The following is a 17,719-nucleotide window of genomic DNA, read 5'->3' as shown; positions in this document are numbered from 1 at the left end:
GTCCCCGTTTGAACCTTTGTTGGCATGTTCTCTGAAGGACTGAACTCTCAAGACAGTGTTTCTGGTAGCCATAGCTTCGGCTCGACAGGTTTCAGAATTGCTAGCCTTTTCCTGTAGGTCTTCTTTTTTGAAATTATCAAAGGAGCGAGTAATTTTACGTCCAGTTCCCTCGTTTCTGCCTAAAGATCTCTCGCGTTTTCAACTTGCTCAGTCGGTTGTTTTACTGGTTTTGGGATCCTCTTCTGGTACGGAGGAGCAGCACAAGTTTCGGATGCTAGATGTTAGAAGGGTACTCAGGCATTATCTAAAACTCACAGAGGATTTCAGGCGCTCTGACTGCCTATTTCTGCTATTTGGAGGTCCTCGTAAGGGCTTAGCAGCTTCCAAGCCCACTATTTCAAGGTGGCTTAAGCAGATGATACCTCTTGACAGGGAAACAGGTCCCAGAAAAGCTTAAGGCCCACTCTACGAGGGGTCAAGCGGTGTCCTGGGCGGAGAGGTTTCTCGTACCGCCAGTGGACATTTGTAAAGCTGCGACGTGGGCGTCGTTGCATTCCTTTTCTAAACATTACAGACTTGACGTTCAATGGCATCAGGAAGTGATCTTTGGAGCTCGGGTTCTCACGGCGGGATTGCTAGGGTCCTTCCCATAAGAGCTTAGCTTTGTTACTTCCCATCAGTCAAATCCTGGGCAGGTCCGGAGGGACGTTAAGGAAGGAGAAATTAGCCCATACATGCTAATTTGCTTTCCTTTAGTTCCTCCAGACCGGCCCAAAACCCTCCTGTGTGCTCAGCTCTGTCATTTCCTAGTTGTTCTGAAGAGTATTTACTTGTTTGTTAGGGTATGCTCCGGGTTGGAGCTGCTCTGTGCGTTTCACTTTTATGGTGTAAAAAAAACCACATGCATGTGAAGACAGACAAGTTCAGGAATCTTGATATCCTGATTATCAAACATCTTCCCCAGTGCTGGTCATGTTTGCTCATATGAGGCACAGAGCTATGGTGTCTGTTTCAAGCACGTTGTTCTCAGTGCTGGCTTGGCAGCTCAGGTTCTCGGTGCTACAAATGATGGGCTTCTCTTTTTCCTGCTTTGTTATTCAAATACTGGGTCTGGGGTCACATGGCCAGGGCTCTTATTGGCTCCCAGAGTCAGAACTTCTCAGTCTCCACCTGCTGCAAGGAGTCTAATCCTGGGCCAGTGTCAGGCTTTCAAGGCAGAAACTAGGTTTGTGAGCCCTTGGGCCACTGCTGTGGAGCAGCAGTGGCAGGCAAAACCACCCCACACCAGAGACGAGGCAGAACTCCGGCAGGAACAGCTATACTTCACCTGCACTTGACTGCCATTCCTCAGGAGTTGAGCCCCTGAGTGCAGGCGGCCGGCAGGACTTACTGGACAGGGCAGGAACTGGATACCAACTAGGCTGAAAAGGGACTGAGGGTCAGAGGGAAAAGGAAAATACATGGGAAGCAAGACAGACTACTGGGCTAGGACTCACAGACAGACAATACAACACTAGGCAGGAAATGGACAGGCTTGAGAGCAAGGACTAAAAGCTGCAAAGCAGTCACTAAGAAAGGAAACACAGACAGGTAAGAGACAGAACTGAAAGCTGCCAGGCAGCCACTAAACAAGAAACACAGACAACCAAGAACTTAGACAAAGAAATACAAACAAGAAACAAGACTGGGAAACAAGCAATACAGTACAAGATAAACTACACAAAGACTTGACTAGAAACAGGCAAGACTTTCAGACAATAAACTGGACTAGGCAGATGTGCACAGAGCACACCAGCATACCAGGGACCTTAGGCGATGCAAAGGCAAACTCAGAAGGTTCCAGGTGGTAATAAACCCATCAGCAGCTGAAACTCAGCTGCAGGAATCATGAGGCAGCTTCGCTCCCCTGATTACCTCCATCGAAGCAGCCGTGTCATTGAAAGCCCTGCCCTTCTCCAGCCTTCCCTTCAAGTTTGTTCCCTCAGAGTCCCGCCTTCTGATGTCATTTCCTCTTTCTGCGAGGGCGGGACTCTGAGAGAACGAACTCGATGAGAAGGCTAGAGGCGGGCAGGGCTTTTCTATAACGCCGCCACTTCGACGGAGGTAATCAGGGGAGCGAGAATTGCTGGGTGGCTGGAGGGGGTGGCAGGGGAGAGAGGTGAATCGCTGGGTGGCTGGAGGGGGGGCAGGGGAGAGAGGAGAATCGCTGGGTGTTTGGAGGGGGCAGGGGAGAGAGGAGAATCGCTGGGTGGCTGGAGGGGGGGCAGGGGAGAGAGGAGAATCGCTGGGTGGCTGGAGGGGGGCAGGTGAGAGAGAATTGCTGGGTGGCTGGAGGGGGGGCAGGGGAGAGAGGAGAATCGCTGGGTGGCTGGAGGGGGTGCAGGGGAGAGAGGTGAATCGCTGGGTGGCTGGAGGGGGGGCAGGGGAGAGAGGTGAATCGCTGGGTGGCTGGGGGGGGGTGCAGGGGAGAGAGGAGAATCGCTGGGTGGCTGGAGGGGGGGCAGGGGAGAGAGGTGAATCGCTGGGTGGCTGGAGGGGGGGCAGGGGAGAGAGGAGAATCGCTGGGTGGCTGGAGGGGGGCAGGGGAGAGAGGAGAATCGCTGGGTGGCTGGAGGGGGGGCAGAGGAGAGAGGAGAATCGCTGGGTGGCTGGAGGGGGAGCAGGGGAGAGAGGAGAATCGCTGGGTGTTTGGAGGGGGGCAGGGGAGAGAGGAGAATCGCTGGGTGCCTGGAGGGGGGGCAGGGGAGAGAGGACAATCGCTGGGTGGCTGGAGGGGGGGGCAGGGGAGAGAGGAGAATCACACATACTCTCTCTCTCACAGACACACTCGCACCCAGTCTCACTCTTTTTCTGTCACACACACTCGCACATTCACTCTCTCTCACACAGTCACTCTCACACACTCTCTAACATACACACTCCAAGGAAAACCTTGCTAGCGCCCGTTTCATTTGTGTCAGAAATGGGCCTGTTTTACTAGTTTCTAATAATCCTTTTGCTATAATAGGCTAGATGATCCCTCCTGTTTTATCTAACCTTCTTGGCCCAGATGATAAACTCATGCCATCTCTCCTGTCATAAAACCTTCTCGTATTAAACCAAGGAGGGACGACATGAGTGGGCTGAAGCCAGTAGGCGGAGCTTGTTGTCCTATCAATTCATTTGTTTTGGGTGTACCAAAATGGTGTCAGCTGCATTAGGGAGGATTAAACCCTCCTTGGGTGGAGTGGGTACAGATCGGCTTCAGCCTTGTGACACCTATCATAAAACCCCCTTGGTCCTTCCCTCCTCTGATGCAACTTTCTGTTTCCGGCAAGCGGGAGGGACAGGGACGCATCAAAGAGAGAGAACAGAGAAGTTGTGTCAGAGGGGACGGACGGGACACCGGAGACGGAAAGCTGCGGGACTGGTGCTGGCTGATTTCAGGTATGAGTTTAATGGTAGGATGTAGGGGGAGGTGTCGGATCGTGGGAAAGGGAGAGCCCATGGCAGATCACTGGGAGAGGAGACCGATCCTCGAATGCTGTAAAGAGGGGTGTTCGGTGTGGGTCACACGCCCAGTACGTAGGATCTGGATCTTTGCTCCCCAGGTTTTTAGCCTGGCCGTAGCTGTAACTACTAGACCATCTTTATTTTTGTAATTTCCATTTAAAAACAAAGAACGAAACTCCTTTACTGTTAATCTTGACTGAAGAATTTCGTGGGCATGTTTTCGGTGTAACTGAGAAGACCCTTTTCCAGATAAATCATTATTTACATTTGTACTGTTGCTCGGAACATAGAGGGGCTAGAAATCGGAACATTAAAATGCGGGGGGGGGGGGGGGGGGGGGGGCAGAGAACAAGTAAGAGACTGGGAATCTAGAAAGGGTTGATTTTCGAGTGGATAAACTAATATTTGTTTATATAATCTGTTGTCTAGGTTATGCCAGCAGTTTTCAATTGAAATTGCAATTGCTGCCCGGTTAGGACTGGTGGAATGAAAGCTACAATAACCGTTCTGACCTTACTCATCTGATTGCTGTGTGAAGCCTGCTTGATATTGCAGCCATAATGGAAAATAACTGGAACACACTTAGCTCTAAAGAGTTCAATGCAAATGCTTTATGGCCTGGCAAAAACAGCAGTGCAAAGTTGCCAAGTTCTAATGGGGACAATGCAAATGTGCCAGGGTCAGATGGGCACAGCACTGCAACTGTGCCAGTTTCTGAAGAGGATAATGCAAATGAGCTAGGGCTGGATGAGCACAACACCACAACTGTGCCATCTGAAGAGGATAATGCAAATGAGCTAGGGCTGGATGAGCACAACACCACAACTGTGCCATCTTCTGAGGACAAGATAAATGCAGTGTGGTGCTTGTCTGACCCTGGCACAACTGTGATAGCTTCTGACAAAGACAATTCAAATGTGTTAGGGTTAGATGATCACAGAACTTCAACTGTGCCAGCTTCTGAGGAAAAGGCAAATGTACCAGGGTTGGGTGGGCACAGCACTGCAAATGTGACAGCTTCTGACGAAGACAATGCAAACGTGCCAGAGTTGGGTGGGCGCAGCACTGCAAATGTGACAGCTTCTGACGAAGACAATGCAAACGTGCCAGGGTTGGGTGGGCGCAGCACTGCAAATGTGACAGCTTCTGACGAAGACAATGCAAACGTGCCAGGGTTGAGTGGGCACAGCACTGCAAATGTGACAGCTTCTGACGAAGACAATGCAAACGTGCCAGGGTTGAGTGGGCACAGCACTGCAAATGTGCCCACTTCTGATGAAGACAATGCAAATGTGCCAGGGTCAGACAAGCACAGCACTGCAAATGTGCCCGCTTCTGGCGAAGACAATGCAAATGTGCCAGGGTCGGATGGGTGCAGCACTGCAGCTATGCAAGTTTCTAAAGATAAGGCAAACATGCCAGGGTCTGGTGAGCATGGCGGTGCAAGTATTTCAGAGTCCAAGGGGAACAGCAGTGGAAATGTGCCAGAATCTAACAAGGCCATCAATGAAAATGCACCAGGAGTTGATGGACACAGCAGTGCAAATCTTCCAGGTTCCGAAGATCACAGCAGTGCAAATGTGCCAGGGTCCGATGTGCAAAGTACAAATATGCCAGGGCTTAAAGGGCTTAGCAATATGAATGTGCCAGGATCTGATGGGCGTAACGATGCAAACGATGGTCGTAATGTCTTGAAACCCCATGCCCATGGAACAGAACGTTTCAAAGTGGAAATCAAGAGGCATGCTATCACAGATGACTATAAAGTGTCAAAGCAGGTGCTTGGGCTGGGCATCAATGGGAAGGTGCTGGAGTGCCTCCACAGGAGGACAGGGCAGAAGTGTGCCTTAAAGGTTAGTATTTTTAATTTTATTTTTCTGAGAAAAATAAATTTTATTAAAAAGAACATGTAACAGGAAAATAAGACCAAAATATTCATATTATAAAATAATTGAGAAAATCCAAAATTGTCGATAGCATTGTGTGGCACCACCTTATTGATTTTGATACCGGCACTAGTGAATGACAGAAAAGCTTTTACATAGGTGATAGATAATAATGGCCCATCCATCCTGCATGTTCAATAATATGAGTAGGGTTGCAACAGTCACTTTGTGTATGTTAACTTTCCTGTCCCTTTGTTCCAGCCTAACAGAGGTTGGAAAGAATTCACAAAAAGAGTTGAAAAATGTTCTATCTTTTTTAAGTTTTGGAACATTTATTTATTTGCTGCATTAGTATCTCACATTTTCCCACCTCTTTGCAGGCTCAATGTGGCTTACATTGAGAAGTACAGAGTATTAATACAGTTAAGGTAAATAGAGTATCAAGTACATTAGAAGTAGATAACACATATCATGTATGTGATAAGGATAAAGTATAACATTGAGTAATAACAATGTGATTAAGGTATTCAAATTAAAAGTTCAATATTGGCTTGAGCTGGTACAGTTTAATGTTAAGTCTTTTATGAAGGATTCTTTTTGTAAGTTTCTTTGAACAGGTTAGTCTTTAGTAGCTTCCGGAAAGATATCAAATCGTACGTTGTTTTTATGGCATTCGGTAGTGCATTCCATTGTTGCGTTGAGACTTGGCATGGGCGAGGAACTGGTGAAAAGACATATCATGTCTAAAAGCTACTCGATTCAGACCAGGGATTCCAGAAAAGAAGCCTGCCCAAAAAATAATTCAATATATTTTTATGGGAGCAGTAGTTCAGCATTATAGAAACTTACATACAGTGAAGTTCAGCAGTTAGAGAATTTATTCTTTCAAGCTGCCTCTTCTGTGTCTGCCACTGCCCCTACCCTCAAAAATGATTCCCCCTACCCCCACTGCATCTGCTCCCCACCAGGCAGCTCACATTCTCCTTAACTAGCCTTCCTCCTCCTTAATAACTGCTTTGCTGTCTGTCCGAACCTCACAACTGCCTCACCACCCTATGAAGTACTCCTAACCCCTCACACCAGCTCCTACAAAACTAACCACCTATAAGCTCCACACAACACTTGTGAGTGCACACACACATAACCAAATGGATGGCATGCAAAATAGAGGTAGAACCATGTAGACAAAACATACACATAAAGGCAATGCAGATTCTAACTTTTCAAAATTTGAGTCATGCTGTTTCCCTTATTGACAGATGGATTTTTGCAAGTCTTTTGAAATTAAACAAACTAAAAACCAAGATTTTATGGTTTGGTGATTTTGAGTCCCTGTCAACTAGGGAGTTGAGATTGGAGTTTGGAAAAATATTGAAAATTGAAAATGAGTCCACAGTGTTGGGTGGTGTTCTGGATTCTAAGCTGACATTTGATATGCATATAATCTAACAGAAAAATTCTTCTTCAGATTGTGGCAATTGAGGGCGATAAGGTCATCGTTGAATAATGAGAGCTTTAGGGTTATAGCTTAAGCAATATTACTTCCACAGGTAGATTACTGTAATTCCTTATATTGCTCACTCTTTAAAATGTATTTATTTTGTCATTTATACCCCACATTATCCCTAACGTACTCAAGTTCAATGTGGCTTACAAACAGCAGGCAAGGTTTACAATACCATAAAATATCAAGAGCAGAATAGCACAAATAAGAACTAAATAATAAACCACTAATGGCCAGTTATCTAACACACTCCATCAATGGGTAGAACCTTCTCAAAGAGGAATTTTTTCAGTCTTTTGTGTAATACCAAGTAATCAGGCTGACCCTTGATTGCCATTGGCAGTGAGTTACACCACTTAGCACCCTGGTATAAAGTCTGTGTAGTGAACCGACTTAGCGCACTCCCTTGCAATCTGGAAGGTGAAGTCTACAGTAGTCCCTAGAGCCAGAGTTTATATTGAGTAGGGGAATAGTTAAGGGCTGCATATAATCCAGTGTCATGCAATATAATATTTGAAAGACAAAAACACATAATTTAAAAATACTCCTGGCTTTAATGTGCAGCTTTTATTATAATGGAGTGGCTCTATCAAAATGCGATACCTTGAGGACAAGCCTAGCTGTTGTATTTTTTGGGCCATTTGCTGCCATTTCAGGACACCCTCCTTACATCCAGCATAGATGGAATTGCAGTAATCAAATTGAGTTAAAACCAAGGATTGAACTAGCAGTGTAAAGATGTAGGGCAAGAAATATGATCCGATTCTCCTCAGCTTCCAAAGAAACTTGAATGATTTTTTTTCACTACTGAGGAAACCTGAGGGTTGAATGTGAGGTGACTGTCAATTAATACACCCAGTACCCTAAGCGTTATCTAGGGGGTAGAACGTGTTGTCAGTGGTAAAATTATTATATACTAGCCGTTAAGCCCGTTAAAATGGGCGAGATTTGTGTTTTGCAAAATGTAATAATTCTCACCTCCATCCATCCATGTCCAGCAAACCTCTTTCCCTTGGCCTGCCCTCCCCCCATGTCCAGCAACCCTCCTCTATGCCCTGCTCTCCCCCCATGTCCAGCTACCCTCCTCGCCGCTGCTCCCTCCCCCCTCCAGGCCTGGCCCCCTGCACTGACATGAGAGCACCTCTCACCTCCGTGTGAAAGCGCTGCAGGCAGCAGGAGATCGCTCTGCTGCTGCCTGCAGCGCTTCCACACGGAGGTGAGAGGCGCTGTCATGTCAGTGCAGGGGGCCCGATACGGAGGGGGGTGGGAGCAGCAGCGATGTCGGGGATGGGGGGGTGGAGGTTGGTGCACCAGCGATGTTCCTTCGTCTCCAGGCTCCAGCGGCCGTTTCCCTCTCTGTTCTGCCCTCTGACGTCATCACGTCTTGATGCGAGGGCGGGACAGAGAGGGAAGTCTCTACTGCGCATTTGTGGGTGAGTCGGTCACTTGTCATTTATATGTTTGATGGTGCGGTCAAAGGGGTTGGTTACCACAAGAAATTTATAGTCTTATTTCTATTTAACTTAAATTTAAATTCACAAGCCCAGGATTCCAACAAATCAAGACCAAACCTAATCTTATGGACAATTTCTGGAAGACCAGTCTTGAAAGGGGATATAGGTTTTGACATTGTTTGCATAAATGAAAGTGCAGAACCCCACTACCTCTAGTCTTTCACCTAACGGAGTCATCATAACATTGAACAGGATAGGGTGAAATTGTGACAAAAGCTCCAGTTGTAGAATACTGCAGCCAGGCTCACCTTTGGTAAAGGTAGTTTCGAAAGACCTACTCCACTTTTGAATTCTTTGCATTGGATACCAGTTGACTCGCATATTGTCTTTAAAATTGCATGTTTGATTTTCAAGTCATTACATGGCTCGAATTCTGGAGGTATTATTAGAATTTTAGTTATTCCTTCCAGCTCACATACTGAACATGAGATTAATAAGTTGAAGCTTGGTTTTCCGTCCTTTAAAAGGAGTTTTGAAAAAGACGCAGATAGAATTTGTGTGTTCTTTTTCAGGGAGCGAGAATATGGAATGGCCTCCCAAGGCAAATTTAGGGAACTACCATTTTATTGAATTTTCTGGAAGATTGTGGAAACTTATTTGTTTTCAAATTTAGTATCTACTTGTTAATTTTATTCTCTTATTTTATGAATTGCCATATTGTACTTCCCTCAACTGCTGAGGTCTTTTTTTTTTATTTTTTTTATTGTGATCCGCTTTGAATCCCTTTGTGGAATTTAGCAGAATATAAGATTGAAATAGAAAGAATTTCATGAGTGATGCTCTGCATCCTTTCCCTACTTCTTTAGAGTTATAATTGCAGCTTAAAAGTGTATAGTGATGTAGTATGCTGTAACGGCATCAAAATGTGAACTATCATTTGAAAACACTAAATTGTAATCCTTGTTCCTGTTTGCTCAGCATCAAAAGAAGTGCTAGGTTTATTTTTTTTTTTTTTTTTGGGGGGTGGGGGGGGGGGATGCTAGGCATTATTAGGAAAGGGATGGTGAATAAGACCGAAAATACTATAATTCCTCTATATCGCTCCATGGTGCAATATTGCGTTCAATTCTGGTCACCGTATCTCAAAAAAAATAGTGGAATTAGAAAAGGTTCAAAGAAGAGCGACCAAAATGATAAAGGGGATGGAACTCCTCTCGTATGAGGAAAGGTTAAAGAGGTTAGGGTTCTTCAACTTGGAAAAGAGACGGATGAGGGGAGATATGATTGTGGTATAAAACGAGTAGAAGTGAGACTTCCGGTGACGTCATGAGCTAGGGAGCAGCAAGCTACCGAAGCTCCGAGACCCCCGACTCCACTAAAGTAATAATCATTGCAAGGCGAAATCCTGCAGCACGACTCCATTATATGAAAAAATACCTTAAAACCTTACTGGCAGATATGGCGCAAAAATCTGCAAAAAAAGACAAGAGCAAAGTGAGTAGCGGACACTATAAGATGGCGGAAGAGACCGTGGCGCCAGGGCCCATATTTACTGAGTCTCAGCTGTCGCAACTAACTCAGGCGATTGAGAAGACCTGGGAGCCAAAGTGGATAGCGTTAAATGACAAATTGGAGACATACCAGACAGCACTGGACGGATTGGGAATCCGAGTGGGAGATCTGGAGACCCGGGTTTCGGCAGTAGAGGACGATTCCCGCGGGTTTGGCCCGGACATTGTAAACCTGCGCTGGCAGCTTGCAGATCAGCGAAGTTTGCTGGATGACTATGAAAATCGAGCGCGTAGGAATAACATCCGTATTGTCGAACTGGACGAAGCACTCTCTGAACGAAACCTTGAAACGTGGTTAGAAACTTGGTTATCCAAGGAGCTGGCATTTACAGACATGATGGGCCCAGTTGTGATAGAAAGGGCGCACCACGTGGGCCGAAGAACGGAAGATCGAAACCGGCCACGCGTGGTTATCGCAAAGATATTAAATTACCGATACAAAATTGAAATCCTTCAAGGTTTTAAACTTAAACGAAATTCACTAAAACACAACAGGAATGTTCTGATATTCCAGGACTACTCTACAATTGCACAAGAAAAACGAAAGCAATTTCAGTCCCTTTGTTCACCTTTGGCACAAAAAAACATTCATTTTACGCTACAATACCCGGCTCAGCTGAAAGTGTATGTACAGGACAAATGGCAGACATTCCTTACAGTGGCAGATGCAAAAAAGTGTTTAATAGAAAACAAAGTCATTGACGCTGTGTGAACCGGGAATTAATTACAGAGTGGCGGAGCAATCTGCAGAATATGGGATGTTTAAGTTCTTTATGAGAAATGTATGTATAATGTTCAGTTGATTTGTGGAGTTTGGGGTCTCTAGTGTTCACTGGGGTCTCAATTTCGCCACCTGGCTAGTTTAGGTGGATGAAAGAGGGTATTTGTGTGGTTGGGGAGGCAAGAGGATTGGAGGGGGGAGGAGCCCTCTTCAAAAAGTAAGCAACGGGACCTTGTTTATAACAAGCGGGGCAGATACGAATGTGGGCTCAGATAAGATTTCCTAAACATAAGGTTGTTAAAGGAAAGCACCCAGAATACAGAGGAGTTGGGGGCATTAGAGTGATATTAAGGATATGCCACTCAGAGTAATATCATGGAATGTAGGGGGTAAAACATCCCCTATGAAAAAGGAATAAAATATTGACGGCTCTTAAGACATCGGGCTGATGTGGCCTGCTTGCAGGAAACACGCCTTAGTGATGTGGAGCATGCAAAATTACAAAGATCATGGGTGGGAGAATGCTATGCGGTGGCTGCGAAGGGGCGGTGTAGCGGTGCTCTTTCAAAAAGGGTTAGCATGTAAGGTGTCTGTGGTGGAGAAAGGGAGGCAGGAACGGTCCATTATATTGCGGGTGTGGGTACAAGGCCTTGAATTCTTGCTAGTAGGAGTGTATGGCCCCAATGACTACGACCGAGAGTTCTTACGGACTCTAGGGAGTAGATGCCTTCAGCACAAAATAAGATCTTAGCCCTTGGTGATTTCATTTAGTTTTAGATCCAAAAGAAGACTCCACAAATCCAACCTCAACAGATTATTCAGGGCAGAGGGCGGGAGAGTTGCAAATGTTTGTAAAAACCTTAAATTTGGTAGATGCATGGAGGGCATTGCATCCTTGGGAGCGGGACTATACACACAGATCCAACAAAGATGGAATCCATTTTGGGACACTATGACCCCTGTGGCGCGCAGCTATCTGTTGAAATTTTGAATTTCACTGCTCTGCACGGAATGACAGAGGGTATTGGGCTGGGGTTGGAGTTGGGAGGGCAGGGGTTCTCATGGGAAAGGAGACAGGAAAACCACTGTACTAAGTCAAATGTTATCTATTATTATAAGCTGATGGAACAAAGCAAGTAAGGGATGGAGGGGCGAAAACAATAATATTTTGATGTATATGGTAATGTTTATATGTTGGGATAATCTTTGTGTACATTCCTTGGATTATATTGCTATTTCAATTAATAAAAAAGATTTAAACATAAAACGAGTAGAAGTAAATCGGTTTTTATTCATGTCTAGGGGACACTCAGTGAAATTACATGGAAATACTTTTAAAACAAATAGGAGGAGGAGGAGCGGTCACGTGATGCTAGGCTAGGGGGAGGACGCCGCACGTAGTTGCTCCGCGGACCCTCGAATAACATCTGCCCATAGCGGCATCAAAAACCGGGGGAAAACCCTGAGAAACTGTAGACAGAGCAGTGGAAACCTCTCGACAGCAAAACCCAGCCAAAACCGCTGCGGAAACCGAGTCGGTATGACTACAAAAGCGAATCGCAAAGAAGGAACGAGGAGCCACGTGGGAGATGGCAAGATGGCCGACACAGGCTCCGGTGAATCGCCGAGCTCGATCTGGGCGGCAGAGATCGCAGGAGAAGTTTCGAGTCTCTTAGAAGTGTCGGTAGAGAAAAAGTTGCAGCGGATTTCGGATCAAATTGAGAAGCTGGTTGGTAAAATGGAGGGACTGAAAACCGATCTATCAGGCTTCCAGCAGTGCTTATCTGATGTAGAGGACCAGAGCATACTGCATGAAACCCAGCAGAAAGAAATGCTAAAGAGGTTGGAAAGCCTAGAGTCTAAAATTCAGGACTTAGAAAACCGCTTGCGCCGTAACAACTTAAGACTTGTGGGGCTGCCAGAGTCCATTAGAGACGTGGACCTCCGGCAGTTCTTGGAGAAGTGGTTGCCCCAAGTATTAAATCTGAAGCAGATGGAGAACGGTTTAAAGATTGAGCGGGCACACAGACTCGGGTTAATCAGACAAGGGAAGGACAGACTGAGAGTAGTGATCTGCAGAGTCCTGAATTATACCCACAAACAGGACATTCTACATACATGGCGTCAGCGGGGCAAGATCCAATATGAAGATTCCATGGTGCTGTGTTTTCAAGACTTTTCAGCATCGCTGGCTGCTCAACGCAGACAATTTACGGAGGTCTGCAAACAACTCTATGAGAGGCAAGCACGCTTTGCGTTACTTTTTCCTGCCAAGCTGTGCATACAGTTTGAAGGCAAGCCTTTTTTTTTACGTCCCCTCCGGAGGTGAAGCAGTTTGTGAAGCGAATGGAAGGCACCGTGATGGAGAGTGGTGAAATGGAGGCTGCTGGCAGTCGCCCAGAACAGCGCCCCGCAGGGAGCCGTGTGACAAGAGAAGAACATGCAATACCAGGGGAAGACCGTTGAGAGGTAGTGCAAAATGCAGTAGTGGACAGTAAATCGAAGGGGTTGACTACTGTATTTGGGAGGCGGGCAAGAGAAAAAAACCATAGGTTAATTGCTCATGGGAAGAAAATTTTGGGAGATGGGGTGATAAAAGTTATATTGTACTATGATGTCGCTGGGAGAGGGGAGGGGCATGGGCGTGACCAGTTCTCAAGTGGGGACACAGTCTCAGTTTTTGGGAGGGAAGGGAGGTGGGAGGGGGGAAGGGTTGAGCAGGATGGGGAGGGTGAGGGGAAGACATGTGGGGAATGCGAGAGTGAGCCTACATATATTGTGTGTTGGATGTTATTCGTGTTTTATTGTTTTTTTCCTCAGAGCAGAATGGAGAGAGTGTTATAGAGTAAAATGCTCTAAACAGGGTGGTGAAAGGGGGTTGCACCCAAGGACTGGGGGGTGCGACCTCACCATGAAGGTTAAAAGATCAAAATTTAAGACAGACCTGCAGGTGGATGAGACCGATTAAGCTAGTGTCCTGGAATGTGGGGGGGATTTCCTCGCCCATTAAGCGCACAAAGGTTTTGCAAGCCCTAAGGCGACATAAAGTAGATCTTGCGTTTTTGCAGGAGACACATTTGACCACTCAGGAACATAATAAATTCCAGAAGGGCTGGGTAGAACAAGTAGTGGGATCCCCAGCGGAAGGCAAGAAGGGGGAGTAGTGATATTGATACGCAAAGGACTGCAGGTCCAGGTTAAGCGGGGTTCAGAGGGGAGGTACGTTCTGGCCGAAGTGGAGATGGGGCACATTAGGTATATTTTATGCAATGTGTATGCACCCAATGTGTTTGATCGTATATTTCACCGAACCCTCATAGAGCTGCTGCGTCCTTACCAGGGGAGTAATGTGATCTTGGGAGGGGATTTCAATCTGGTGTATGATGCTCAGGTAGACAAAATGGGTCCCTCCGCATCCGGTCGGGTTCAGGGGGTGGGGGGACTACTCTTCCTCTGCTCCACACTGGACTTGATCGACGTGTGGAGAGTATTACACCCAAATATGAGGGACTATACACACCTGTCAAGGGCGCATCTCACTCAATCGCGTATTGATTACTTCATCTCTAGAAATCTCTTTCCAAAAGTATCAACAGCAGAGATAGGGCCGTGTGAGGTGTCAGACCATTCCATCATCTGGATACAGTTGCAGGGATCAAGGGATGGGGGAGGGGGGGTGGAGATTTCCCTTTGAGTTATTTTGGGACCCACAATTTAAGGCCTATATAAGTGAAAAATGGAGGGAGTATGCGGACCATAATAAGCAACATCAGTGCCAACCCAGTTTGTATTGGGAAACATCCAAGGCGGTGATACGGGGAGAGATAATTGCATACAGGGCTCGAGCTAAGAAGATGAGAGACAAGGAGATCATCAGATTGGAGAAGGAAGTCCGCTCTCAGAGGGTTAGGTGTGGGGTACACATGACACCAGAGGAGAAAGGAGCATTACTAGCCACTCAGAAAGCCCTGAACGAATTATTGCACCAGAGGGCGGTAAAGTCCCATAAGTACTATCAATATCAATATTTCATTCATGGCAATAAAGCTGGGGCGTTGCTGGGGAGATTGGTACGCAGAAAATGGGGCTGTCAGGGAATTTTGGAAGTCAAAGATGAGGGTGGCCGGCCTCTCAGGGAATCAAAGGACATTGCAAATTGTTTTAAGAGGTATTATGAAAAATTATATGGGGAGCCAACAGATATAATGCAACATAGTATGCTCTACTTAATCAGTCAAGCCCTGCCGCAGATTTCAGATTCCCAGAAAGAATACCTAAACGGCCCCATTGCGGAAGGCGAGTTGATGCTGGCGCTTCAGCAGAGCAATATACAAAAAGCACCGGGGCCTGATGGGTACACCATAGCCTACTACAAGTTAGTTCAAGAACAGGTGACACTTCCCTTGTTAAATCTTTACAATGACATGGCTACCTCCGGGGTAATGTCCAATACATTGAACATGGCAAAAGTGATAGTGGGGAAGCTGGGGAAGGATAGGACTGAAGTAGGGTCATACAGGCCCATTTCCCTATTAAATTGCGACATAAAAATCTACGCCAAGATCTTGGCCAACCGTCTGGCCAGGGTTCTGCCAGATTTGATTGCGTCCCCACAGGTGGGATTTGTGAAGGGAAGATCGGTGGGGAGCAATGTTCGAGCGCTCTTGGCATCCCTGGAGATTGTGGAGAGGCGGAAAAGGCCTTCTCTGTCGGTCAGTTTCGACGCAGAGAAGGCCTTTGATCGTGTCGTTTGGAATTTTATGTTCACGGTAATGGAAAAGGTTGGAGTGGATGGTCGATTTCGTGCAGCAGTGGGGGCACTCTACTCAAATCCGCAGGCATTCATGTGGGTCAATGGAGAGCAATTGGCACTGTTCAAAATCAGAAGAGGCACCCGTCAAGGGTGTCCATTGTCCCCATTGTTGTTTGTGCTTGCTTTGGACCCATTGATTAGGGAACTTGTGACCCACCCAGAAGTGGAGGGGGTGAAGTGGGGGCACCTCCTTAAGGTTTCCGCATTTGCGGACGACATATTAGTACATCTTACTCACCCCGGTCGATCGTTATGTGCTCTGTTGGAATTGTTCCAGGAGTACGGCAACTTTGCAGGGCTCAAAATAAATTATTCTAAATCCTTGGCATTGACAGCCCATGCAAGTGTAAAGACAGAATGGGCATCGGACTTCATTCCGTATTTGGGGGTGAAGATCTCTATGAGAACATCCATGTTGTACCAACTAAATTTCACTAACCTGCTGGACAAAATGAAGGGTAGACTGAGTATGTGGGGGACACTGCCACTTACATTGCATGGGCGGATACATTTGTTTCGAATGGTCGAATTTCCGAGGTGGCTATATACATTCCAGGTGCTGCCCCTGCGGCTCAAACGCACAGATCTCAATCAGTTGTACCGACATCTGAGGAGGTTTGTGTGGAGAAATGCTAAGCCGAAAATTCCACTGACATTACTCATGGGCCCATGGAGGGAGGGAGGCATGGGACTTCCAAATGTCCGCAGATATAATCATGCCTGTCTGTTGAGACACTTGGGGGACTGGCTGTTAGGGAGGCAGGATTATACACCACGGAGCATGGAGTATGAGCTTTTTAAGCCGTTCCATCCGCATTATCTGCTGCATTGTGATAGGAGAGCGATACCGGCCCATATTTGTCACAGTGTACTCTTGGGCCCCTTGAGGGAGGTGTGGAGAGATTTGAACAAGACATGGGGCTTGGAGGCAGATGTCTCAGACTTACTGCCATTGCAGGATAACCCACAATTTACCCCCGGTACAGAGAACAAAATATTTCACAGATGGGCGACACTGGGGATTACGAGACTGGAGCACGTATTAGATGCAAGGGGGAAGATCCTATCTTTGGGAGCTTTGGGAGTAGGTATAAGTATGAATCATATATTTGCATACCATCAGCTAGCTCACTACGTTCAGTCTTTGGACCATAGTAAGTTGGAGAGTGGTCATGGGCGTAGGCTTAGGGCCTTTTTCGGGAGGATCCCCGGAGACGGACTGTCGGTTTCAAGCTTGCAAAAAGCCATAGGGGAGTTAGAAGGAGAGAGGGACACGTCCGCTATTCGACAAAGATGGGCAGGGGACTTGGGGCATCCGCATTTACAGTTAGATTTCCGCAAACTGATAGCACGTATCCCTCAGATATCAGTAAATGCAGGCCTTCGGGAGTGTCAATACCGTATCGCTTACAGAGCATATATGGCCAAAAGTCAACTGTTCAAATTTGGGGGGGTTACAGACCCGCTATGCAAGAAATGTGAGCAGGGGGAGGGTACGTTGGTGCATTCTCTGTGGACATGCCATAAGATTCAGGCTTTTTGGAAACAGTTGATCCAATATCTGGAATCTTTGGTGCATCTCCGGATTCCATTTTTGCCACAGGGGATATTACTGGACAAATATGAAGTATTTAGATTTCATGGTAAGGGAACCCAGCAGCTTATCCGCAAAGCAAGTATGGTCGGGAAGAAGATCATAATGGGCGCTTGGACAAGTGAGTCTCCACCAGATTTCTGGCATTGGAGGAACAAGTTCCATGACCTTCTCTTAATGGAGCGCAGGGGTGTAGGGTCTTCCCCCAAGAGGCGGAAAGCTTTTCTGTTGGTCTGGGAACCCTACATACAATCACTGTCACCTAAAGCTCGCAGCTTAATATTCAATAAGCTCTGAAAGAAAAGGGTTTTTTTTTAACCTGTTGGACAAACTCAGAGGGCACACATAGGGGGGGGGGAGGAGGGACATAGGGGGGTATACGTGGATGGATAATAACTAGTTAATGTGTTAAGACAGTTGCATATGGCTTTCATGTGATATTTTGTAAACCGTAACCCTCTGGCGATAATTTACCTAAAATTGGAAATATGTCAGAAGAGGGTATAAGGAACGTATGGGGGGGAGGGGGGCTAGGGGGAGGGGAGGAAATTGAGTTTTTATATATATATATATATATATATAAAGTTGAGATATGTGAGAGGAAAGTGGGGAGGGGGGGAGAAAATGGGAGAAAAGATTGACGGTAGACAGTTTCATTCTGTTTAAGAAGAACACAATCTGCAT

General features: G+C 46.4%; 1 protein-coding gene across 1 annotated transcript in view; it reads left to right on the top strand.

The window, feature by feature from the left end:
- Positions 1–3,183: 3,183 nt before the first annotated feature.
- MAPKAPK3 (MAPK activated protein kinase 3) overlaps positions 3,184–17,719 on the top strand; it is a 132,418-nt gene continuing 117,882 nt past the window's right edge. Inside the window, 2 exon segments of the mRNA XM_030205632.1 lie at positions 3,184–3,440; positions 3,922–5,345. Coding sequence (XP_030061492.1) covers positions 4,053–5,345 — 1,293 coding nt within the window. The 5' untranslated portion in view covers positions 3,184–3,440; positions 3,922–4,052.

The sequence above is a fragment of the Microcaecilia unicolor genome, chromosome 6, assembly GCF_901765095.1.
Source record: "Microcaecilia unicolor chromosome 6, aMicUni1.1, whole genome shotgun sequence".
In the NCBI taxonomy this organism is placed as follows: Eukaryota; Metazoa; Chordata; class Amphibia; order Gymnophiona; family Siphonopidae; genus Microcaecilia; species Microcaecilia unicolor.
This window is presented reverse-complemented; position numbering and strand designations above follow the sequence as displayed.